General features: G+C 58.1%; 1 protein-coding gene across 1 annotated transcript; it reads right to left on the minus strand.

Annotated features, from left to right (window-relative positions):
- Positions 1-1,407: 1,407 nt before the first annotated feature.
- On the minus strand, positions 1,408-23,421 carry RAP1GAP (RAP1 GTPase activating protein). The gene is given in 24 exon segments (XM_063106873.1): positions 1,408-1,438; positions 2,140-2,243; positions 2,579-2,681; positions 3,606-3,729; positions 5,446-5,559; positions 6,613-6,722; positions 7,519-7,598; positions 7,601-7,678; positions 7,681-7,777; positions 9,582-9,713; positions 12,099-12,236; positions 12,631-12,717; positions 13,353-13,424; positions 13,871-14,026; positions 15,074-15,203; positions 15,338-15,438; positions 15,653-15,736; positions 16,857-16,910; positions 17,345-17,423; positions 17,701-17,804; positions 20,654-20,839; positions 21,273-21,311; positions 22,389-22,436; positions 23,389-23,421. Coding segments are annotated over 24 exon segments (2,262 nt in total). The 5' UTR covers positions 23,407-23,421; the 3' UTR covers positions 1,408-1,414.
- Between the last annotated feature and the right edge of the window lie 1,687 nt (positions 23,422-25,108).

A 25,108-nucleotide genomic window follows, 5' to 3' on the forward strand; every position in this document is an offset into this window, starting at 1 on the left:
CACCTACTGTGTGCCAGACAGTGTGTGCTAAGTGTTTGATATGAACTAGCTCAATGAATCCTTGTAACAAACCCTTGGGAGAGGTACTATTGCTCCTATTTCACAGAAGTGAAAACCGAGGTTCAGAGAAGCTAATGGTTCCTAATGCCACCAAGCTAATAATAGATGGTGCCAGGACTCACACCTATGTCTGCCTGACTCCAAAGCCATGTTCTTCCCCCTGTTGTGAAAGGGAACAGAGTGGGGGAAGAGGTAGCGCCACAGGGAGGAAGCCAGGGCTGATGGTCACAAACCCTGTGGCTTGGCCTTGCTACCTACCCCTGGACTAGCAGCTCTGATGGGGACAGGTTTGCCCGTCCACCTTGGCACCACGGGCATCCATGTGGGGTTAATCTGGGCAGACCTCACACAAATCCAGGCCCAACTCTAGGTACAATAGCGATAAATAGAATTTATTTTATACAACTGTTACTGACATACGCACGGCCACAGAGGCTTCCAAAATGGGTGTTGGGGCCAGAAGGCTGGCCTTTGGCGTGGCGCCTAAAAAGTGTGGACAGACACACACAAGGACATGGACTCACAGCAGCTGTGCCTGGCTGCCCCCTCCGTGGAGGTGGTGAGGGGAGGCGAGGCCTGCGATTCTAGGCCAGCTGAGACCCCTCGGTCTGGCGTGCCCAGGAGCATGGGATGGCAGGAGTTAAGCGGGGTGCTGGCTGAGGAGCCAGGTGGGTCCTCCTTCCCCCATAAGGGGTCACCTGTCTGTCCTGTGTAGGCAGTGGACAGGGCATTGGCAGATCTGTGGTGGAGCTTGAGGGTCCAGGAGGAGCCATGGGCACAGCCAGCTGCCTGCCCCTCAGTCCACTGGGGCCCAGGGGCCTCAAGAAGTGGGATAGGGTGATAGGAGGTCCCTGGGACGACAATCCCCCCATTATGGGGCAGGTGCATGGAATCACAGTCTTCAGTGACCTCTGAAATAATCTTGTCCACTTGTAGCAGAGGCACCCAGTGAGGGAGAGTGACTCACCCAGAGTCACAAAGCAGAACCCAACAGGAAGCCGGGAGTCAGGACTCAGCCTAGTGCTCATCCCGCCACACCTCATATCCTGCTGTAGGCTCTGTATGCACTGACAATCTCTCTCCCTCCTTGTTTCCCTGCAGTCCAGAGGGGCACCCAGGGGTGATAGAAGCCCAGGGTGGGGACAAGCCAGGCCTGCTTGGTTGACCAATCCCTGCCCCAGCCCAGACCCCCAGCCTGGGGGGTGGGGACGATGCCAGCAGCTTCCCCACTCCCAGGTCTGGATGGCTCTGCCCTGCAGAGACAGCCCAGATGGGTGGGCCAGGGGAAGGGTGGGGAGGCAGGTGTCAGCCTTGGGGGCAGAGGTCCCGTCGGCCCAGACTTGACACGGCATCTTCACCTGTGCTTCTGCGCTTTCATCTGCAGGGAACAGGGAAATGGAGACACCATGAGGCGGGGGGGGGGGGGGGGGGGTGTCAAGACTGGGAGGGGCCTGCCCTCAGAGTTCCAGACTGAGGTTTTTCCATTCCACTGGGAGCCCTCCAGACCTCTCCCTACCCAGTGACTGCCAAGTCCCTTTCAGGCCCCCATCAAATCTTCCCAACCACTCGTGGGCAGAGATGATGCAGCATGTATCAGCCCCACTGCACAGATGAAGAAACTGAGGCTCAGAGAGGGGCCATGATCTGCCCAAGTCACCCAGCAACTGAGTGCAAAGGATTCAAACCCAGATATGTAGCTCTCAGCCCAGAGAGATGACAGAGGAACAGGGAGGAGTCAGCCCAGCCCCCTGCCCACTCCCACCCTCTCCCCACCAGACAAGAGCTGAGGGGCTGACCTGCTCAGTGCCACCTTCAGAGGAGGTGGCCTGGCTAACAGCCCTGCAGACAGGCGGTGGTGGCGAGGCAGGTGGCAAGACAGGTGAGGAAGGGGGCAGGAGACACAGATAAGCAGAAGTCACTGGCTGTGCCCAGGCTGGACAAGCCCAACCCTTCCTGGCCAAGAAGGACCTCTTGGTCCAGCCGCAACTCCTGGTTCCCTTGACACCTCTCTCCAGTAGAGCTAATCCCCCTCCCAGCTGGGACTTCCCCCAGGGCCAGGCCCCAGGCAGCTGCACCTACCAGCTGGGGCGTGTGCTGCTCAGATGCTTCCAGCTGGATCTTGATCTCGGGACACGCAGAGTCCCCCGACTTGCTGGCATCTGGGTGGGGTGACCGTGAGGGGCCTGGGGAGGGGGGCAGGAGGGAGCCACCTCACTGGCCGCGGGGAGGTACCAGGGAGACGGGGGCATGGATGGGCGGTTGGCACTGGTGCTCCCCAACCCTGCCGAGGCCCACCCTTAACTCCCTTCCTTGCCACCCTTCCCCCATTATCCTTCAAGACCCTTCCAGAAGCTACCAGCCCTCCAATCTGCTCCACCACACTAGGCTGGACCATGACCCACCAACTGTCTCCCCATCAGGGGCAGTCACATCCCATCCCTGCCACCTAGGGCATGAGAACTGGTCCCCTCCTGCCCGAGGGCGGCCTGCCTGGCGGGGAGCTGCCCTGGCCTGGTACCTGGGGAGCTGCCCCCGCTCGTGGTGCTGACGCTGTCCTCCAGCCACGTGCTGTAGATGAAGGAGTCCCGCTTGTGGGGTGTTCCTGAGGACGAGACACTCTCCTGAGGACGGGGAAGAGAGCGGGAGGAGCTCAGCTCACGTCCATGGCACTGGCTGCACGCCCCCCTCCCCCCTGTGAGGTGGAAGAGGCCCAGCAATATCTGCCCCAGGGATGCCACAGGAGGGCAGTGGGGGGAGGCGCAGACGCAGGCACGGACCACCCACTCCCACTCATTCATTCAACAAACACTCTTCAGTGTCCTCTTGGGCCAGTCAGGCATGGCCCTGCCCTCAGGGAGCTGGAGGCCTAGGAGGCGAGACTGTGAAGAGACCATGACAGTTCTCCACTCTGAGCCCCACCGGGCAGTGCCTTGGTCTGCACCATTCCCTGCTGGCCCTGCAGCACCTGGAACAGGGCCTGGCAAGGAGCAGGGGCCCAGCAAAGGGTTGCTGAATGAAGAACGACCATGTGGTGTTAAATGCAAGGCCCCGGGGCCTGCGAGAGCATAAAGTGGGGTGTTCCTAGCCATCCTGGGACTAGAAAATCAAGGAAGGCTTTCAGGAGGGTGTGTGAGACTCAGTCAAGAAGGATGAGTAGGAGTCGGCCAGGCCAAGGGGGAAGGAGGCAGCAGGGAGAGTGTTCTAGATGGAAGAAACGGCACGTGCCAAGGCCTGGGGTGTTGTAAGCCTGGTATGTTTGGGCGACTGCAAGAGAGTATGGAGTGTCTGAAGTGAGATGAGACCAGGGAAGGAGGGAGTGACCAGGCCTTCAATAGTCCTAGAGACTGGGCACTCTGTGGAGGGCACTGGGGAGCCATGGAAGGCTTAGGAGCAGGGGAGGGTTAGTCTGCATTGCTCCTTTGGGCTGGGTCACCTGATCACATCTCAGCCACCCCCAGGCTCATGCTTCTACCTAGAGCATCTCCAGAGACCAAAGAGCCCCCTTTCAGGCCACTGTGGAGCACTGTGCGCCCTGGGCTTCTCACCAGGCCTGTATCCTCCCCATCCATGCCCTCCGTCTCTTCCACCACGCTGGCGAAGCTGCTGGCACTGGACGAGGAGCGGGAGAAGTCCTTCAGCACTTCTGCTCTCTGGGCTGCTGTCTCCGCTCTGCCACAGACAGTGCCCCATTAGCCGGCGTCCACCCTGGCTCCTCCCGGGCCAAGTCCTCACACCCTTGCCCTCCCTGCCCAGGGAGGCCCAGCCTGGACCAGCCAAGTGTCTTTGTCACTCCTGTTACAGTTCCTTGAGCCTCTGAGCCTCCCTGGATTCCCAATGCAGCCTCGTCCCTCCCCACACTGGTCCTTCCTGATACATGGATCTGAGCAGGTCCCTCCCCTGCTCAAAACCCTCTCATGGCTGCCCACTGCCCCCAGATGAAGTCCAATTTCCAGTATTACCAATGATAATATCATCATCTAGTGCTTGTTTACTCTGTGCCAGGCACTGCTCTAAGTGCTTTCGCCTACGTTAGGTCATGGCTATCATTATCAGACCCATGTGACAATGATGAGGAGCCACGGAGCCACAGAGAGGGCAGGCACACGGCCCAAGGTCTCTCAACTGCAGGTGGGAGAACAGAGGTTTGGACCCAGGCAACTCCACAGTCTACTCTCCTAATCCCCTCACAATTTTGTTTCATGCTCAGGGACTTGTGTCTTCTGCCTGGAGTCTCGTTCCTTCTCTCAAAACCCAAAAAGCAAATTTGTCTCTCAAAAATCAGCCAAGGGCCCTTTGTTCCAGAAGGCCCTCCCTGATTCCTCTTCCCAAGGTGGGAATGACCCTCTGCACTCTGAGTCCTGCATACCTTGTCTCTCCCTTCCCTGTCACCCTTTCCTGCCTCTCTGCTCACATGCTTGACCTCCATAGAGCCCGGCACAGAAGGGACTCAGGCAGCGTGCACCAAATGCAGGAGCAACCCCGCTGGCTCTCTGCTTCCCTGCCTTCTCCCCGCAACGACCACAGCCACATTTTTAAAGCATCGCTTTTTTTTTTTTTAAAAAAAAGATGACTGGTAAAGGGGATCTTATCCCTTGACTTGGTGGTGTCAGCACCACGCTCACCCAGTGAGCTAACCGGCCATCCCTGTAAGGGATCCGAACCTGTAGCCTTGGTGTTATCAGCACCACACTCTCCCAAGTGAGCCACGGGCCAGCCCTAAGAATCGCTCTCTTAATTAAAATCCCCTGAAGGCGCCTGGACGCACTTAGGATAACATTCGAAGCTCTCGTCCAGGCTCCAAAGCCATGCGCTCGCCCCTGCCCACCCCTTCCACCTCACCCCCGGCACCGCCGTCGCCACGTCTGCTGGCCCGACCCATCTCCCACCTGGCTCCGATAGCTCCCTGCTTTCTATCCCGCAAGACTGCCCCGTAGCCTCTGCACTCGCTCTGCTCCTGCCTGGACCATCTTCTCTGCCACGCCAGTCTTAGCAGGGCTGGCTCCTCGTTCAGCTCCCAATTCAGATGTCACCCCAGGAGCTGTCCTCCTTGAGGACCCATCCAAAACACCACTGCCCCCGTCATTCTGCACCACACCCCCACCCCTGCTCTCTTTTCCTCCCACCACCTCTATCTAGAAATGGCTTATAAGGTTATGTCACACTGGGCCGGCAGCTCCGTGAGGTGGGCACTGTGTATGCACAGGTCACTGCTGTGTTCCAGAGCTTGTCACGGGCCTGGTATGCACAAGGCACTCCTGGATGCCCCAGGATCCCTGACACACTGATGAGCCGGTGTCAAGGCTCTGGGCAGCCCTGGGCCCAGGCGGGGATGGAAAAGATGATCTACCACCCCCAGGCCCACAGCCCACATGCCCGAAACCCAACCTGTTCTTGGTCGTGGGCATCTCTGGGGAGCTCTGAGTGGATGAGTTCTCTGACTTGGGCTCCTGGGAGGCGTGCCCGCTGTCTGGGGTCTTCTGGCCAGCCGGAGGGCTCTCCCTGCGGGGCACACGGGGGCAGCAGGGGGATTCAGCACCAGGCCTGACATCAGGGGTAGAATGAGGCCCAGGCGGTGAGGGGAGGCCATGGGCACCTTCTGCCTTGCACCCACAGCTTGTACCCCAGAAGCCAACCCCAGAGCAGTCCCTGTGGGCTCCCTGGCTGGTCTGGCCAATGATGGGGCAGGCACCAATGGAGCTATATGTGACAGAAGCAGGACATGTCTCAAGCCCTCCCCACAAAAGGGGGTATAACTGTCCCCCATTCTGGATAAGGAAAGTGGGATTCGGAGACGGGAAGGAATCTGCGCAGGATGGGCAGTTAGAATAGGCAACAGCAAGACTCGATCCCAGCATTCACAGCATTCTACCTCTGGTGGCAGCAAGGATGGTGCCAGCTCCACTCTCGGAGCATCCTCAGGGCACCTGACCCCAGCTTCAGGGGCATCACACAGAACCTTCACAGCAGCCCCACACCATTGGCTGTGTTCTTATCCCTTTTTTTCAGACTGAGACAGTGAGGCTCAGAGAAGTACAGTGACTTGCCCAAGGTCACACAGCCTCAGTACAGTGGAAACAGGATTCACACCCAGGAACCATCTTCTGCTCTCCAGGGGCAGCCCTGCTGCCCACAAACGGGCACTTGAAGACTCCCAGGCCCACCCTGAAGCCTGCCTGGAAACCAGCACTGGACTCTCCTGCACACGCTGGGGCTGTGGAAGGATTTGTGTGCTGGCCTGGACAAACTAGGGCTCAGATCCCAGCTCTGTCCCTCACCGGTAGGGTAACCTGGGTGAGCCCCCAACCCCTCTGACCTACAGCTTCTTGATCTGCAAGGTGCAGACGCCCATGGGGCTGGCAGAACTGCTGAATGGATGAAACTGTTGCCTGTCAGGTGACATGCTGACCTGGTGCCTGATACACAACAGGGACCTGACTGCACACACAGCTGTCACTGGTGGGGACAGAGAGCAGAGGGGTGGGTGCTCCTTTCCACCTGCTTTGCTTTGCCAGGGGAGAACAGGGCACTGTCCCTCCCAGCCACTCCACCTACCGCTTCTCCTGCACCTCCTGAATGTTCTCGATGCCAATAGCGCTGCTGCGGCGGGAGCCAAACGGGCCCGACTTCTTCCTTGTGGGGCTCTTCCCGGGGACAATCAGTGACTGCAGGGAGAGGCCCCAATTCAGTGCCCACCTGCCCTGGGTGCCCCAGTACCCCCCCCATCCGCCCAGGGACCTGCTGCCCCAGCCCTGAAGCAGAGGCAATGAGCAAGAAAGAAAGAGGGAAAATGTCCATCTCCAGAAACAGCCCTCTTACTCCAGATAGGGAAACAGGCCCAGTGAGGGCAATGGCCTCTGCTGAGGTCACATAGCAGGGATGCACCCGGGATATTAGTCCAGGAGAAGGGCAGGGCCCAGGGGTTGGGGCAGCCACTCTGGGCTGGGGAGGGAGATGGCCACGTTCTCAGAATGGTCACCCCTTCCCCGCACCTTCAGGGCTTCACAGGACCGGCAGTCTAAGGGCAGCCTAGGGGTGGGTGGTGAGAGGGTGCACATGGCAGCCCATGCCCCTGCTCCACGCCAGCCCTGCCCCTCCTCAGAGCCCCCAAACTGGCTGGGGGAGGTCCTGGCCCAGCAGTTCATCTCTACCTCACCCCACCCCATTTCCATACACACACTACGGCGGGATGTCCCAGGCCCAGAAGCATGTCCCCAGCTTCTCAGGGGAGGCAGGAGGTGGACCCCAAGGAGGCACTGACGGGCAGGACCCCCTAGGCCAATTCACGGAGGGGCGGGGGAGCCAGGGCAGAGGAGAGGGATAGCGCTCCATGCAGAACCCGGCGATATTGGGGGACGTGCAGCTGGGCACAGGGCTTTTGGGTACACGATCCTGGCAGGGACTGGGCCAGGGGCCAGGGCAGGGCCAGAAGCCCCTGGTGAGGGACACTGGTTCTGGCACAGGTATTAGGCCCCAAAGCAGGTGCTGAGTGCCATTGGAGCTGCTGGCACTCCAGCCTGCACGCCCTGGGGCCTGTCCCAGGGGCAGGGGGCAACGTCCCCAATATGGCCTCCATCCTGAGAGCCAGCAGAGAGCAGCGCGTGCAGGTAGCCTCCAGAGCTGCGGCCCTGCGGACGACAACCTCTTCCACGGTTCCTATGCCTATGGCACTGCCCCGGCGTCCGAATCTACTCGCACTTTTCCCAGGAATAAGCAATGACTGGCAAGCAGCAGGGGGTGAGGGCAGAGAGAGAGAGAGAGAGAGAGAGAGAGAGAGAGGCAGAGAGAGTCAGAGAGAGACGGCGGGAGGGGAGACACAGAGAGGAGCGGGGGGGAAGGAGGCAGACAGACAGACAAAAACAGAAGAGGGAGACGGGACAGGAGAGACGGAAGACAGAGGAGGAGAGAGAGATTAGCAAACAGACAGTCACACAGAGACAGGCACACGTGTGTGAGAGGGCACACGAGATGGGACACGGAGTGAAGGATGGAGACGGAGCCAGAAAGACGGGCCGGGGTGAGGTCAGGACAGATGGACAGCAAGGGGAGAACAGAGGAAAGGGGAGGAGAGGGAGCAGAAAGGCAGGAGCCAGAGGAGAGAAGAAACACAACAGTGCGAGAAGGCAGAGAGGTCAAGAGAGCAGAAGAGGGAGAGAGGAAGGGAGGAAAAACCAGGAAGGGGAAGGGAAGAAAAAGGAGGCGACATGAAGAGAGAGGTGTGCAAAAACGAGAACAGAAATGGCTCTGGTTACTGCCGCGGTACGTGCTGCTGGCCCGGCCTGGTCCCCGGGGCCCCTCTGTGGCCACCCACAGGAGGACGGGCCACTCTGGTGGGGAGGAAAGGAGTGGTCGGTAAATCTGGGTTGGGGGAGGTTGGGCCTGCTCCTCCAATGACAGTGGGCTTGCTGACTGCTGGACAGCAGAGGCCAGGCCGGACCACAGGGCAGGGGCGGGGGTTCCCTCCTGCCACGTGACACAGCCTCATGGCACTGAGTGCAAGGCTCGGCATGCAGCAGACAGCCAATACATGATGGATGGATGGATGGATGGGTGGATGGACAGATGGACGGGGAGCGGAGCAGTGGGTGCAGTGTCCTGACACGGCCACTAGGCGGCAGAGAGCAGCGTGGCCCAGGGTCACAGGCGTTTTTCATCCTGTGCGTCCAGCACTCCCGAGTGTGAGCAGCAGAATCCCACAGAACCTGGCAGACAGTCAGTCATCACGCGGCAGGTGCTCGCTCAGGAGAGGTTCACACAAGACACACAACAGGCAGCCATACCACAGAGCCCCTGGCTGCAGCAGACACACAGGAGGAGCTCACAGAGGAAATGCCCACACAGCAGCTCACTTCCTGACACACAGTAGGTGTTCACTGACGTACAGGGCTTAGCACACAGGATGTGCTCCTACAGCAGTCCATTTCCTGACACACAGTAGGTTCTCACACAGCAGCCCAGGGCCAGGTACACAGTAGGTGCTTAGAGTCAATGCCCACACAGCAGCCCGGAACCCGACACACAGGAGGTGCTCACAGGAACTCAGGGTCAGGCCCACAGCTGATGCTCACAGAGTGCATGTCCACACAGCAGCCAAGTCCTGACACACAGTAGGTGCCCACAGCCTGACACACAGTATAGGTGCTCCCAGAAACCCATGGCTTGACAAGAGGTGCCCACACAGCAGCCCAGTTCCCAGCACACAACAGAGAGTAGGTACTCAATAAGGAATGTGACACAGAGGCTGTCCCAGAGCTGCCCTGCAGAAAGTCACACCCAATGAATAAGGGGCCAGGAGAAGGGAGGGCCAAGGAGCCAGGGAGGGGGTTGCAACCTCTCAGCATCCAGGGTCCCAGCCTGGGCACTTGACCCCAGGGACAGCAGTAGCTAGACCGAATCCAGAGCCCAGGACGGGCACGTGGACAGCAGGGCAATGGAGGGAAGTGGGACCGGGCCTCAGGAGGCAGGGGAGAGCTGAGGGCCCCCAGGGGAGGGACAGCTGAGCGGGACCTGGGGAGGGCACTCACTATTCCAGCCGTCTTGGCCAGGTCGGGGTTGTTGGGTGTGAAGCTCCCGCTGTGACTGGTGGACACGGTGTTGGGCTTCTTGTTGCTTAGTCCCATGGCATCCATGGACTGGCTGCGGCTCCGAATGACCCGCTGTGTAGGTGAGGGAGGGGTGGGGGAGGTGCAGGTTCCATAAGGCCCCTCCCCTTTTGAGAAACCCAGAAGACCAGGCATCTGATCCTCCCCGACCACTGCCACTCTGGGTGACCCCAGAAGTCCCTCCCCATCCTGAGGCCTCAATTTCCCTATATGCAAAACAAAAGACAGTACACATGGTGCCTAAGGGTAGTTTGGGCCTTGGCTCTGCTACCAACTTGCTGGGTGGCCTTGGGCAGGCCACTGAGTCACACAGCTGATATGTGTTGAGTCTCTGCCTCATGTGGTTGTGGTAGGGACTGCAGAAGATTCTGGGTCATGACGAAAAGTGTGCACAGAGAACCCTTCCAAAACCTCAGTCTCTTTCCTTTTTGGGTCTCTCAGCATCTTCTTCCTTTCTTTTCCTGTCTCCCTTCCCTGCTTTTTTAAGACCAATCTACACTGCATGCCTACCATGGGGCCAGGTACTTTACATTCACTCTGTCATTCAATCCGCCCTATGACGTGGGGACTACCATCATGCCCGTCTGACACGTAATGAAACTGAGGCAGAGGTGACCCTGAAACTAATATGCCAAATCCCATGTCCTTAACTGTGGGCTCTGCTGCCTCTGAGGAATTATTTGACCTAACCTAGGTGCACCGCCGGCACCTACCAGATGTGGATCTCTCCTCAAAGACACCCCAGACCCATGTTCACCCCACCTGTTCCTGTCTCCAATGGGCAGAGGCAGGGATCTCTCCAAGCTTCTTTCTCAAAGACAGTGAAACTGCTCACCTCAGTTCCAGGGCAGGCTACAGCAGCTGGGCTAATCCCCTCATGCAAACCCATAGCTCCAGCTTTGTGGCTTGCCCTGGGGTGAGGGTGAGGCCCAACCAACCTGGCTTCACCTGCAGGATGGGCAGTCCTCCTCCCACAGGTGGAGAAGACAGTGGCAAAGAGGTCCCTGCCTGGGGCCCTGCAGCCTGAGGACCTCAGGGCCCTGTCCAAGGGGGAGGAGGAACTCCTACCTTCTCTGCCTTTCGCTCTGGACAATAGTTGCTGAAGCAGATGGGGCAGGGTTTTGCATTTTGCTTGTTAACTTATATTGCACTAACCTAATTGCGTTATAAATAACTCAACAATAATTGTATAAGGTAAGTTACCATTACCCTACTCAACTGATTAAAAAAAGTGAGAATGACCAAGCTGTTAAGTGGCAGAGCTGGAATTTGAACCCAGGGAGTTTGCTTTTAATGTTAAGCTAAATCGGGGACAGCCAGGGTAGGTCACACAGGCCAGGTCCCTTTCCAACGGTCACTCGTCTCACACACCCCTTCCAGGACCTCTTTCTTTCCCTCAGTCAGGAAAGAGTGCTCCTCCTCTCTTTCTGCCTGCTGAGTAGGCAGCCACTACCCTTTGTACTAGCAGTATCTTGCTGTTACCTAGAGGGCTCCAACCTTCAGCTGAATTCCCAGGCGGACTCTGCCCCCAGCCTAGGCCCCACCTCCACCCATTAACTCCTCCCCAAGGCAAAGCCCCACCTCACAGTCTACTTCCAGCTTCAAACTCTACTCAAGGAACAGACCAAACCCCAACTCTAAGAGCCAACTAAAGCCTAGGCCCGCCCCGAGCCACGCCCCCACCCGACTCCACCCCCAACGCAAGCCCGTCTCTGCCCTAACCCCAGACTCCATCCCCAGTGTGAGCCCGCCTCCGACCACACCCCACGTCCATTAGCCCACCCGACCCCACCCCAGTGTGAGCCCGCCTCCGGCCACACCCCACGTCCATTAGCCCACCCGACCCCACCCCAGTGTGAGCCCGCCTCCGGCCACACCCCACGTCCATTAGCCCACCCGACCCCACCCCAGTGTGAGCCCGCCTCTACAGCCCACGACCATTAGCCCACCCGACCCCACCCCAGTGTGAGCCCACCTCTACAGCCCACGCCCATTAGCCCACCCGACCCCACCCCAGTGTGAGCCCGCCTCTACACCCCACGACCATTAGCCCACCCCAGTGTGAGCCCGCTTCTACAGCCCACAACCATTAGCCCACCCGACTCCACCCAGCCACGCCCCCATCCGCCCCCGCCCCAGTGTGAGCCCGCCTCCGGCCACACCCCACGTCCATTAGCCCACCCCAGACCCCACCCCAGTGTGAGCCCGCCTCTACAGCCCACGACCATTAGCCCACCCGACCCCACCCGACCCCGCCCCAGTGTGAGCCCGCCTCTACAGCCCACGACCATTAGCCCACCCGACCCCACCCAGCCACGCCCCCACCCGACCCCACCCCAGTGTGAGCCCGCCTCCGGCCACACCACTGGCCTCTTCCACTGGCCCCCCGGACTCCATCCCTGCGCCCCTCCCCGGCCAGGTAGGCCCAGGGCCTTTCACCTTGAAAGACTCAAAGAAGCCACCTCCGCCGCCGCCGTTCTCCATCTTGTCCTCGTCGCCGCCCAGGCCCATCATGGACTGGCTGTGGACGTGCAGCTCCTCATAGAGCGTCTCCAGGAGGGCGGCCCGTGTCCGCTCCTGCGGGCCAGGCCAGGTTCGTCAGGACAGACCCGAGCGATCAGCCCCTCGTCCCACAGCGGGCCTCCCCGCCGCCTTCCGAGTCGAGGGCCATCTCCTCGGCTTCCCTCAGGCCCCTCCAAGATCGGGCTTCGCTCCCACCCTCCAGCTTCCCCTCCCCCACGGTGTCCTCTGTCAGCCTGCCCACCTCCCAGCCCCTCCTGGCCACTCCTCGCTATCCCTGAGGTGCCTCCTATTTCCTCTCCCCTGACCCAAGCCCTACCCATGCATAAATCCGCCCTCCCCCAGGAAGCCCCCCAAGGCCAAGGTCTGAACGTGGCTTTTCCTTCCCAGGGGCAGGGCTGAAATTCTAAGTTAAAAAGTGGGGGCCTCCGCCCCAACAGCCCAGCCTCACCTCCAGTTTGGCAAACTTCTCTGCCTTGTAGCAGGCATATTCAGCATTGATCAGCTTTGTCAGCAAAAATTCCTGGAACTCAGGCCCCTGGGAACCCCAGTGCAGAAGAGAGGAGAAAGTGGGGATCAGATGAATACAGAAATAAGGCGTTGAGCCCCAATGAGTCGGGAGGGAGCTCCTGAGCTGTGCCCAGCTGGGGTCTGGCATCACCCTCTTTGCTCCCAGGAGGGCATGTCCTTGGGCTCAGCTCCCCAGCCCAGGCCCCGGGAGGGGCCCTATGCCCTTCATGGTCTCAAACGCCACAGGTGTGAGGGTCTGTTTGGGGTCTCCCACCACCTCAGTCTGGGGTAGTGAGACATGTTGTGCAGGGGGCTGAAGCGTGGCTTCTGAGAGGTGAGAGAGACGTGTGCCCCCTCCCCAAACATTTCAGAGGAAAGGAGACTGTAACCGTCAAAAAGAACAGACATGAGGAAAGGCCACAGAGTCTGCTACGAAAAAGGTCAACCAACGGTGCAGTCTATTCTGTGACCATGGAAAAAAAAAAGGTCAGCTTTTATCAAGATAAACAAAAAGCCAGCCCCCGGCGGCACTATTAGGGGAGCCCAACTGCCCTGGCACACAATGGGGCTTCAGGACCTTGTGAGGCAGAATGTGTGCCTCCCTCAGCCCCCACCCATTTAGTCCTGCTCTGCCCGTGACTGGAGTTGGGGGCTGCCCCTCACCTTTCTGAACACAGCGGGGTCCGGCAGCGGGGGCCCAAAGAAGGGCACGTCATCTCTTGCAGTGACGGAGACCTGGAAGGGAGGGCAGCTGTCCCTGTAGATTCCTGGGCCTTCCCTGCCCCACTCCAGCCAGAAACCCCTAATTCACCTCCCTGCCCTGCCACCTGGTGGGGGAGGTTCTGTGACTGCTACCGAGATAAATCTTTTCTAGAAGGATTTGGCCCTGAATTTAAGGGGTGGGGGACCTCAGGAGTCATTGGGGATGATGAGGGCAGAGAAGGCTAAAGGAGGAAGAGGAAGGTGATACCAGGCCAGGAGGTGGAGGAGGGTGCTGGCCTCTTTAGGAAGTGGACTTTGGGGAGCAGAGAGGGCGTGATTGGGACTCTCCGTCATCAGGGCCCCTCACAGTCCCCCATTCCTTTTACAGTTAGAAAAACAGGCTAAGAGGCTTCCCCGTGGGGGCAGAGCTGTGGCTGGGGAGCTTGCTGGTGCCCCTGAGAGGCTCTGAGGTCACGCACCTTGTAGAGGGGGCCGTCGGGGCCCCCGCCCTCGGCCTGCACGACCACGTAGGCATGCAGGAAGTTAGATGCAATCATGTCAGGCACGAAGGGCGTGTTTTCATCCTGGAAGACCACAGCTACGATGTCATTCCCGATGTGCCGCTTTCGCTGCAACTGAGCACAGGGCCACGCGCCTTCACAGTCTGGCCAGGGAGGGGCCCACTGGGGAAGGGATGCCCACAGGGGTTTGGGTGGGTTTGGGGTAGGCAGAGTGCACATCTAAGGATTTGCTTACTGCCCTCCCCCCGCAAAAAAAAAAAAAAATGTGGCAGAAAAGTTCTCTTAAAATTATTTTAGTTTTCTTGGAGTCCTGTGACAGATGAGGAAACCAAGGCCGAGGGAAAGTGAGTCACAAGGCCCTATAGTGAGCTAGGGGGCTTGAGCCCAGGTCTCTGGAAGCCCAGGCCCTGCTTCTCAGCCCTTTTCCTATCTAAATACCCCAAACATGCCCCTCATTGAACAAGCTCCACTCAGTATATTCATGTTGCTGAAGTGAACAGAGGCTGTTATTTTTTTTTAAAAAAAGACATTAAAGAAATAAATATTTCCATTTTTCTCACGTTACCCTCTTATTGCCCTGGGCTAGGAGTGTGGGTTAAGGGGGACAGTGCTACAGGAAGCTCAGGACAAGGTGACACATTTCTGAATTCAGTGACCGGAACATGCCCTGTACTTCCTGGACTCCGGGCCTTTGCAGAAGCTGTTCTCTCCACCTAGAACATGCCCTCTCCAGCTCCTCTGCAGCCTGAAAGACACTTTATCTCGAAAGCTTTTACTCTCTCCCACCTCTGCCAAGACTAGGTGTCCCCAGGTGACCCCACAATGCTCTTTGCTCCCCATAAAAATGCTAGCTCACATTTATTGAGCTCCTGCAGACAGACAGGACCAGGTACTGTTCTAGTCACGCTATGTGCCTCCTCATCTGCACTCACCTATGAGGTAGGTGCCATTATTATCCCCATTTCACAGACATGGAAGCTGAGGCTTTCCCAGCATGATAGCCGCCTGTCTCCCCTGCCCCAACTATAGCTCACAAGTTGGGGGACTGGATCTTTCCATCTCTGTATCCCAGAGCCCAACACTTGAGCCTAGTGTGGACACCGAATGGACAGGTAGGTGGGGCGGGCAGGTGGGAAGCAGGTGGGTGGGTGCCCAGGCTACCTGCTGGGCGTCCCCTTCTGTGTAGGGCAGCTTGGTGGACACGTGAAACATGATCTCCTTGTTGCGGAAGTTGCAGTACACAGACTCGGTCCCCGTCTGCCCGTGGGTCACGTCCAGGCCTCCTCGGAACCTGCCCCCAGACCCCCCAGGCCACGGCTCAGTCTCCAGCCCCAGCCAGGCCTCCATGGGGCCAGGATGGGGGCTCCCTCCCTGCCCAGGAGCATGGGTCAGATTATGCTCTGCTTGGCTGGCTTTAACACTCACCCCTTAAAGTCCTGCAGTTTGACTTTCTGGCCAAGAAATTCAAGGAACTCCACAAAGGCAGGGCTTTCCTCATTGGTGCTAAAGAGTTCTTCCTCAGAGGTCTGGGGACCACACAGAGGGGCTAAGATCACGGAGCTGAAGCTCCTGAGCAGCTCCTGCCCCCCACCCCCACTCACACCCAGAGAGGGCCGGAGGGAGGAACTCTGGCAGCGCCCAGGCTCCCAGGATGCTGAGTCCCTTGGCAAGGTCTCAACTGTAAAAGTCTGAGGCCCCAGCTATGGGGCCAGGTGGGGTGGGGGAGGGAGGTGAGCACACCTGCCCCAGCTTCTGATAAATGACTCCAAACTTGAAGTTATTGCTGATGACATGCTCGTCGAAGGTGACGATGAGCCGGGAAGCCTGTGGGAGGGATGATGGGTGAAAAGACCGTGTGTTCAAGTGGCCGTTCATGGAGCACTTACCACCTGCCAAGTCCGTGCAGGGCTCTCTACACACATCATGTCATGTAACCCTCAAAACAAGCCCGTGAGGGAGCCATTCCAGCAGTCCCCCTCTGAACCTTGGCTTCAGACAGCTTAAGCAACTTGACAAGGCCTGCAGCCTGCATGTGTGCAGGGCTGGGACTTGAACCCTGGTCTGTTTCGATCCAAAGCTTAAGCTCATTGCTCCTGAGTTTTGCCATGAGCCCCCGTCCTGCCACGGCCAAGCCTGCCCTCATTCCACACTCTAACACCCAGCTCACTCCCTGGCTCCTCTGTAAACCCACATCATCCTTCTAGAACAGGCCATGTCACACCAACTTGCTGTGGGAACTTGAGCAAGTTCTTCTCATCACCTGAGGCCTCAGTTTCCTTTTCTGTGACCAAGACATGGACCTGATTTCTGAGGCCTCTTCCTTCAAGACACCTTTCCTGGACCACACCACCCCCTCAGGGACCTTGCCCTATTCCAGAATTCAGTCAGGGCCACAAGGGTTTACATGTCTTTTGAGGTTCACCTCCTCCAAGAAGCCCCCCCGGCTCATCTAAGACAGAAGCTCCTGCCCCTGTCCCTACACTGTCACAGCACCTGCAACCCAGCACCTGAGATGGAAGTGTAGCTGCTATCAGTGGGGCAGTGTCTATGGGGATGCCTGTGTCATTCTCTCTCCCCAGGTCTCCTCTAAGGTCAGAAAGCAAGGCCAGTGAAAGAGAGACCCATCCCAGGGGAGGCCTGGAGCACAGGTTGCCCTTGGGAGGGTCCCTGAATAGTACATGTTTCCAGATGTGAGTAAGGCCTGCCTCCAAGGCAGACATGCTAGGTTTAAATGCAGGCCCTCCTCATCCGCTGTGCGTCCTGGGTAACGCACAGAACCTTTCTGTGGTTTCTGTTTTGCAAACTGTGGACTTTGCAGGGTTATGGTGAGGACTGAATGAGAGACCTTGGGAAAAATACCTGGCACACAGCAGGTGCCCAACAAATGTTCAGTCCTTCGGTTACCCGCCCACCCCCAGTGAGCAGGGCCCAGATCCAGCCATACCTTGGGGTAGAGCACAGGATAGAATCGATCCACATTGACATCTTCACACACCAGCTGCAGGAGGAGGAGAGGGAGGGTGTGAGGCTGGGCCAGCCAGGGGGGAGGGGGCCTCCAGGGCCTCACTGCCATGGTCAGGGGAGGACAGCAGCAGAAAGGAAGAGGGAGGCGCTGTGCTGGGAACAACTAGGCGTTAGCAGGACTGGGGGGCTCATTGTTGCTCAGAATGGGGCTCAGAGAACTGCGGTCCCCTGGGCTCTGCGGGCGCTAGGAGTGTCAAAAGCATGCAGGCGGGGGACGGAGCCCAGGGGAACACATGGCAGCAGGGGGACATAGTAGGAACTCGCGAGAGGCAGGACCACAGAGACGAGGCTGCAGCAGGCAGGGCCCAGCCTGCAGCTGAAGAGGTGGCTGCCAAGGCAAAGCCACAGCCCGGCCGTGTGCTGGCCTAGGGGGCCTAACTCAGGAAGCTCAGGGAACAGAGGCCTCACCTTCGCCATCTGGACCACATTGGGGAACTCGGTGAGGCAGGAGATGGGGATGACATCGTGGTATGTCCGGCACTTGGTCCTGGGAGGAGAAAGCTGAACGGTGAGGGGCTGGGCAGCGGGACAGGGAGCTGGGAGCCCCTCCACACAAAGTAAGGCCAGAGGGGGAGGGCCACAGGGAGGACCAGAAGTGATGACAGGCGTCAGGCCTGGCTCGGGCACTAATTTGCTGTGTGACCTCAGGCAAATCCCTGACCGTCTCTGGGCCTCAATTAGGAGAGTGGGTAAAATGAGATGGGCTCTCAGATTATAAGAACTCAGCCTTCCTGCTGTCTCAGAGCTCCCCCCACTGCCCTCACCTGAGCAGCAGCCGCAGGTGCTCTTGGTCCCCGATGACATCATACTTGAGAGAGAAGACAAGGTGGCCGAGGGCAGTGTCCAGTGAGTAGTAATTGAAATGCTCCTGTGGTGGGAGGTGGGGGCCGGGGGAGTGGGTGAGGCCGAGCCTGGGGCTTCTGGAAACCAGAAGCCAACTCACTCCCAGGTGGGGATCCTTCACTAAGCAGCACATGTCACAGCGAATAGCAGACTTGGCATCAGACAGACCTGCATTCAAATCCCACCTCTGCCACTTACCAGCTGGGCAGCTTGAGAAGGTTACTTCACCTCTATGTGCCTCATTTTCCTAGTCTATAAAATGGGAGCGAGGCCACCTACCTCGATGGTGGCAGGCACGGAAAGGGATAGAGTGCCAAGCACACTCAGTGTCAATGCATGTTTGTAGTAACCTTGGCTCTCTGGGTCCTCGTCAAAGTCAGGACCACATCTGTACCTGCGTACCCGTCTCCCCGCCCTTGCCCTCCTCAGGGCTGGGTACACAGTAGGTGCTCAATAAGAAAAACCTGACAGCTGATTGCCCAACCTGTGGCTCTGTGGCCCCTGAAGCCAGAGCCTGTGAGAAAGAGGAAGTGAAACATCTCGTCACACACAGGGCGGCTGGCCGGGCAGGTTCTCGCTCTCCTGCCTCACCTGGAGAAGAGGGTGCGGGTTGGGAACAGCTACCCTAAGGGGCATAAGGGTAACTGCAGCAGGGATGGCACCCCCAGCGAGGAGCCCAGGCTGGCACCTCCAGGTGAGGAAGGCCCAGAACCGAGGGCCAGGAGTGTGGGGAGATTCCGGCCCAGCCTGGCCCTAGGCTCCTCCTGCCAGCTCCAGCCCTGGGAGTGCAGCTACCTCCCCAGCCACACCCGCCCCAGGAATCACCCTGGAAGTAAATCCTGTTTCAACATGAACACCTGTGTTCAGAGGCCAGGAGGAGAAAGAGGCAGGGGCCAGGGGACGTGCTCCACAAATCTGCAGCTCAGGGGCAGAGTGAATAGACGGGGGGCAGAGTTCCCCCAGACCTGCCTGGGCACAGAGCAGCAGAAAGCCCCAAATGCTTGGCACGTTCTCCAGAGATGGAATGGCAGGCACTTGGCAAGGAGGCACTTGGCAAGGAAGTCCAGGGGATGGGGAGTTTCCCTGGACCATGCCCAGTGGAGCCCTAGGGACACAGTGGGAGAGTAAGCACAGGGTCCCAGAAAGTCCATACAGAGGGCCTAGTGCCTGACCACATGGCTGCTTCCCCAGTCACCCCACCTAGAGTCAGGAAATGGCCCTGCCTCTCTGCCAGCCCTGGGCCCCTCCCCTCTGCACCGCTAACCTGATCCCTTGCACCATGCCTCTTCTGACGCCCCCAACCTGTGCCTCTTCAAACCCTGCTCTGCTCAAGGTGACCACCTTCACCTGTCACTCACCACTCCTTCAGCAAACTTTTCTGAGTACTAACTATGTGCAGGGCCCATGCGGTCCCGCCTGGATGCCACCACCTGCCAGACCTGGCTGAGAGCCTCTAGACAGTGCATGCCTGGGATCCAGATCTCTCTCCACCCACAGGGCTCAGCCAGGAGGGAGCATCTCATGCCACATTCTGGGTTTGTTTCCAAGCAATGGCTCCTGAAGCTGGGCTGGCTGATTTAGATCCAGTCACGATGGATGCCTCCCAACCCTGCAGGTTAGCACCAGCATCTCCCAGGGTCAGGCCAATGCCCTAAGCCTAGACTGAGGTCACACGACTTCCCAACCCCAACCCCTCTTCCCAGTACACACATACACACACAAACACACACATGGTCAGGAGCATGACCTCTCCCATGGCATATCTTAATGGAAGGTCAGCCAGAGCTGGTTTTATTCCAGGCTCAGTAATTGTGTGTCCTGGACCAAGTCACTTCACCTCTCTAAGCTCCGGTTTCCTCTTCTGTGAAAACAGAGTAATCCTGATCTCATAGAGCAATTACGACGACGTAATAACAAGCTAACACTAATGAATATTTACTAAGCATGGTTCTATATGCTTTACACGTACTTTTATTACTCCCATTTCTACAGATGAGTAAACAGGTTCAAGAAGGTTAAGTAACTTGCCCAAGGTCACACCATCAGTAAATAGAAAAGCCAAGCTTTGCAGCTGGGCCATGAGGCTCCAGAGCTCACGATATACTCCCCATCTTGATTGTAAACTGACATAGAGACAGCACCTGGCACGGATCCTAACACATACAGGGTCCCAGCATTTGATCTCCCCTCCGGCTCCCATGAGTTCACTTAATAACTCTTGTGAACACCCTTGGGTGATACTCTGCAAGCTGTTACGGAGCAGGGTCCCTGCTCTGGGGCTGGTGGTAGGGCAGGGGTTGCATCAGTCCAGGTCAACCTATGACATTACAGTGTCCTCTCAGCCCCCACCCCAAGCTGCCCGAGGGCAGGGCCTGGATCTAATTTCTTTGCTGCTATATACTTAGTACCTAGAACAGGGCCAGGCACACAGCTGGTGCTCATTATTTGCTAACCCCAACTGAGTGCTTACTTTGTTCCAGACGCCATTCTAAACACCTTACGAGCCTGGTCTTATTAAAGCTTCACAGCAACCTCATGAGGTGGGTATCATTACCATCACCGCTTTTACAGAGGAGGAAACCAAGGCAGAGAGAAGTTAAGCAATTTACCTGACGTCCCGTGTAAGAGGTGGCAGAGCCGGGATTCAAACTCTGGTTGAGTCCCTGATGTTAACTACGTCATATTACTGCCTTTTGCAATAAATGTTATGTTGAGTGAATAAGTGAATCCACTATGCACGCTCTCTGAGACTCAGGGCTCTGGGATAGTCTCCCAGCCTCAGGCCATGGGTTCTGCTCCCTCCCAGGTTCAGCCTCGTACAAGCTGGACTGTGACCCACCCCAGCCAGCCCCCCGACACCAGCCGGCCACCCACCTTGCCGAGAAAGTGCTTCCGGTAGATGCGGGCTGTGGGGTTGCACTCGAGCTTCACCTTGGTCGTGGGCGACTGCAGTGGCTCTGTCTCGGGGACGCTGGTGATTTCGTGGTTGGTGCCTTCAATCCAGTAGCCCCCAAACTGAGGCAGCAGGATGAGGGGGAAGGGCCCTTCTCGCCCCAGGACCTAAAGGGGGACTCAGCTGAGAGGCAACCCATACTGTACCCCACTGGGAGCCCCAGAACACCAACCCATACTGTACCCCACTGGGAGCCCCAGAACACCCTTCCAACTCAGACCTGGGGCCACTTCTAGGGTACAACCCAGAGCCTACGTGGGCCCCTCTGGGGTACATGCTCCAGCCCTTTCCCTCCCAGACCCACACAGCACCAAGCCCCGTGTCCCAGTCTCAAAGGATGGGAGTGGGCGGTAGGTAAAGCTGGGAGCATGACCTTGGCCCAGGAGGCTGAAACATTTAGCTCAGAAGGCCTAAGTGTTCAAACAGGCTCTGGAGTCAGCAAGGCCTGTGGGCAGGCTCCCGAGAATGAGAACCCTGGTGTCCTGTGTGAGGGCATCCCCGGGCTCGAGGTAAGGACGGGCTCGGGATCCAGCCGGGTACCTCGTGGACGCTCGGGTAAGGAATGTAGTCCTCCTCCGTCTGCGAGACACAAGCGGGACAGAGGCCCAGCTAGGGTGGGCTCCTCACCCTTCACACCTCCCAGTCTCCCCAGGTTGCCTGTGGGGCAGAGGTCTCATCTCCCTATCTTACGGATGGGGAAGGGGCTGGCCTTGGGGTGACCCTACAAGGCCGGAGCTTAGGCAGGCTGAGCTCACTGAGCATTGCATCTTCTAGGTCTCCTTCTGCCTGGGGAAAGTTTCTCCTGCTTCCCCAGAAGAAACTTCTGGACCACTCGGAGGGCTGCTAAACACAGATTGCTATACCTCACCCCCAGAGTTTCAGATACATCAGAACTGCATGGGGCCCAAGAATTTTCATTTCTAACAAGCTCTCAGGCGGCACTGTTGCTGCTGGTCTGAGGCCCACACATTGAGAACCCTGCCCTGAACGAGGCCTCAGGCTTATTGCTCATGAACCCTCCTTTAACCCTCACCCCTGTAGCCCTGCGCCCACTCCCCCAGGTCTAGCTGCTGGTCTTCCAGCATTGCCGGGGTCTGAAATCATCAGGAACCATATGCTGATCTGCACAGCACCACCCCTCAAGAAAATTCTGTCAAAAAAAGAGGCTCCCCTCATCAACTTCGGTCCTCAGCCTCCTGTCAGTCCCCTTGTGGGTACCCCTCTCACTGCCCCCAGCCAGGAACTTCATGAAGTAGGAGCTCATAGGCCTCCCAGGTCCCGGGTTTGAGTCTTCCTGAAACTGCTGATCATAACCACCTTCAGGGAAAACATTCACAGCATCTGTCTTTAGAGGGATGGTACAGCCTGGACAGGCTGGGTGAGTTTGCAGTGGTGAAGATGGGGTGGGGAGGAGCTGGGATGAAGCCCCCACCTTATGGCATGGGAGGGGCTCTCCACATCTCAGAACTCCTAGGGCAGAGGCTGGGTAGATCCTGCTTTCCCCATGGCCCCGGCACCTGGCACACAGTAAGACTACTTCATGGAAAGGTGGTGGACACCCTGGGCCACCTGCAAGCTGTGGCAGCACTTCCCAGACCTCCCCCCGCCCTTTGAGAGGAGGGGGTCTGCTCAGGAAGCAATCGCCTAGCCACCTACTTTGAGGGGTGGTGGGAAGGAGCATCGTTGTTCATCCATCCTGCTTCCCTGCAAGAGAAAGCAACACCCCGTTACATCCCTCCCATGCCTGCAGCCAGGAGCTGCCTCCCCACCCTGTGGATGTGGGGGTGCTCCCAAGGCAGGTGCTGGCCAGCAGGCTCCTCAGGCCTCTCGGAAGGGCTGCTGGCTGTCCTGGTGGTGACCTGGGCTGATGGAGGCGGGGGTAGCAGGGAGGGGCTGGGGGCTCTGTGCGGGAATGCACGTGCCACTGGGAGTGGGGGCAGGGTGGTGTGCACATGCCTGTGTGTGAGTGGGAAGGGGGTACCTGTGTCTACACAGATATGTGTGGGGGCGGTGGGGAGAGAGAGAGGTGGAGACAGAAAGACTAAGAGAAGCAGAGACACAGGAGGGGCAGGAGAGGGCAGGGTTTTGGAGGTTTCCAAGGATTGACCAAACCACCCCCTTGCCCACCTCCTGACATACACCCATGCAAAAAACAGACAAAGGTTGTAAGGCCAGGGCTAGACGGTAGAGGGTGGGCAGAAATCAAGCATGGCAGGCTGCACTCCAGTCTGCCTGGCTCATTAACACCTCCCCCACCTGCAGCACGGCCACTGCTGACAGGAGTCCTGGCATCTGTCCTCTCTTCCTATTCTACATGGGGTCCTGCAGATGCCTCTTGTGGGGTAGGGGATGGTGGGATGGGGGGGTGAGGAGCTGACCCAGCTCTGCTGGGGACCTACACAGGGATGGGAGGTGGGAGCCTGGTTGGACCCCAGGATCAGAAAGAGGGTTGGCCACTACAGTCCCCATCCTCCACCCTGACCCCCAGATAGAGGACTATGGAAAAGGAGTTGCCACCACCTTCTCCTGACACGGTCTGCTGAGGGCTCATGGCCTGTCCTCAGAGAGGTATAGGGCTGGAGCTATATTAGGGGCCCCCAGCCCCAACCTCGCCACCTCTGTGGCTCCACAGAACAGGCTACAGAGCCATTCTCACCTGCATCTTCTCAATCATCTCAAACAGATCTGTGTTCTGCAACAGAGATGGAGGAGGGTGAGGTCAGTCCCGAGGGTGCCCCCGCTGATCCTGCCAAGCCCCAGAAGAGACTCCACCCACTCCAGCCCTCCTGGTCCCCCCAACTCTGACCAACCACTGGGGCACCTGTCTAAGCAGCAAGAGGGAGGGGAGCGGGCATTGTGTCGTGGACCCGCAGAGTTTGACCAACTGCCAAGAGAGGTGAGCCCAAGGCCCATGGCCTGGGTCCTGAGCAGCCCACCCCACTGAGTCCTCTTCTCTCAGAGTGAGGAGGCTGCCGTCCTTGGGGAGGGACAGATCTCCCCTATGTCATAGCAAGGTTAGCAGTGCCAAGATCAGCACATGGACCCCTCAGAAGAGCCCCAGGTCCCAGCCCCTAGATAAGCCCAGCCGGGATCCCCAGGAGGGCCTGTGATTCTACCCATCTCTCCCAAAGAGGGTGAGGCTCAGCAAACCCAGGCCACAGGCCACAGTTCAGACAGTCCACTGTCCCCCCAAACAGTGTGGGCTGGGGGGCTTTTGGGGGGAGAGGATGCTGGGATACCCATTAGCCCAACACCTTGTGCGAGCCCACACGCACTCTCCCATGCTCGGGCCAGCCTCTCCTAGGCTAGCCAGGGCACACGCAGAGTTAATCCGGCGTCTGCCAGCTGCACTTGGCAGTACTGGCCTCTCCAGCGCCAACTCCCTACGAGCCTTCCTGGAAGGCGGCATCCCTACTGGCTGGCGGGGCTGGGGGCTGGGCCTGGGAAGCCCCCAGAGCCTCCAGGATGGCGTCCCTCCCCCAACCCCTCCAAGGCTCAACTCAGGCGGCTCCTGCTGCCCAGCGGGGGGCACTGCCTGAGCTCACACACATGTGCTATGAAGTTGTGCACCAGGAAACACACACACACTCTCTCTCTCTCCCCCTCCTGCTCTCACACACACAGAGGCCTGCATGCCAATATTTAAACAGTCACTGCACCATGCATATGTTTTGTGTACCAAGAAAGCAACACACATGCACACACACGCACACAGATCCATGGCATCTGTGCACACTGGTTTTTAGACTCAGAGCTATACACCAACACACAAATAAACATGTTGGTATCCCGAGTTACACAACAGCACACCCACTCAAACACACACGGGTCCATGTACCATGAGAGAGACACACACAAATGCAAACCCACACCTGTGCAGGTCTGCACACAAGTAATTGCACATGAAGATATGCTAACACCATAAAACCATTCTCGTGTCTGAGACCAAGAAACACGATGACATGCGCTCACAGATAGAGGCAGACATGTCCAGGGACACTCAGACACAGAGCTCCCCTTTCCTCCCCATCAGGGTCACACACCCTGTGCAACAGACATGACAAACACTATGCCACAACAGTAAGGAGATTTCTGAGAAAAGGAAGAAGCACCGGGCAACTGCAGGAGCCGTTAATCCCGAAGGATGAGAGGCGCAGGCCTGAACCTCACACACAGCTCACACATGCACACACACACACACAGCGCCCTGTGTAAGGTCACGAGACACAGACACCCCAGGTGCACACTCAGAGGTCTGCCCACAGAGGCAAGACCCGCCCTGTAAAATCCACCACAGGAGTCCACAGGAGAACCTGACCCACGGTCACCTATGCCACACCCAACACCTCTGAGTTTGGAAGAGACAATTCCACAGG

This window comes from Cynocephalus volans, chromosome 8 (assembly GCF_027409185.1).
Source record: "Cynocephalus volans isolate mCynVol1 chromosome 8, mCynVol1.pri, whole genome shotgun sequence".
In the NCBI taxonomy this organism is placed as follows: domain Eukaryota; kingdom Metazoa; phylum Chordata; class Mammalia; order Dermoptera; family Cynocephalidae; genus Cynocephalus; species Cynocephalus volans.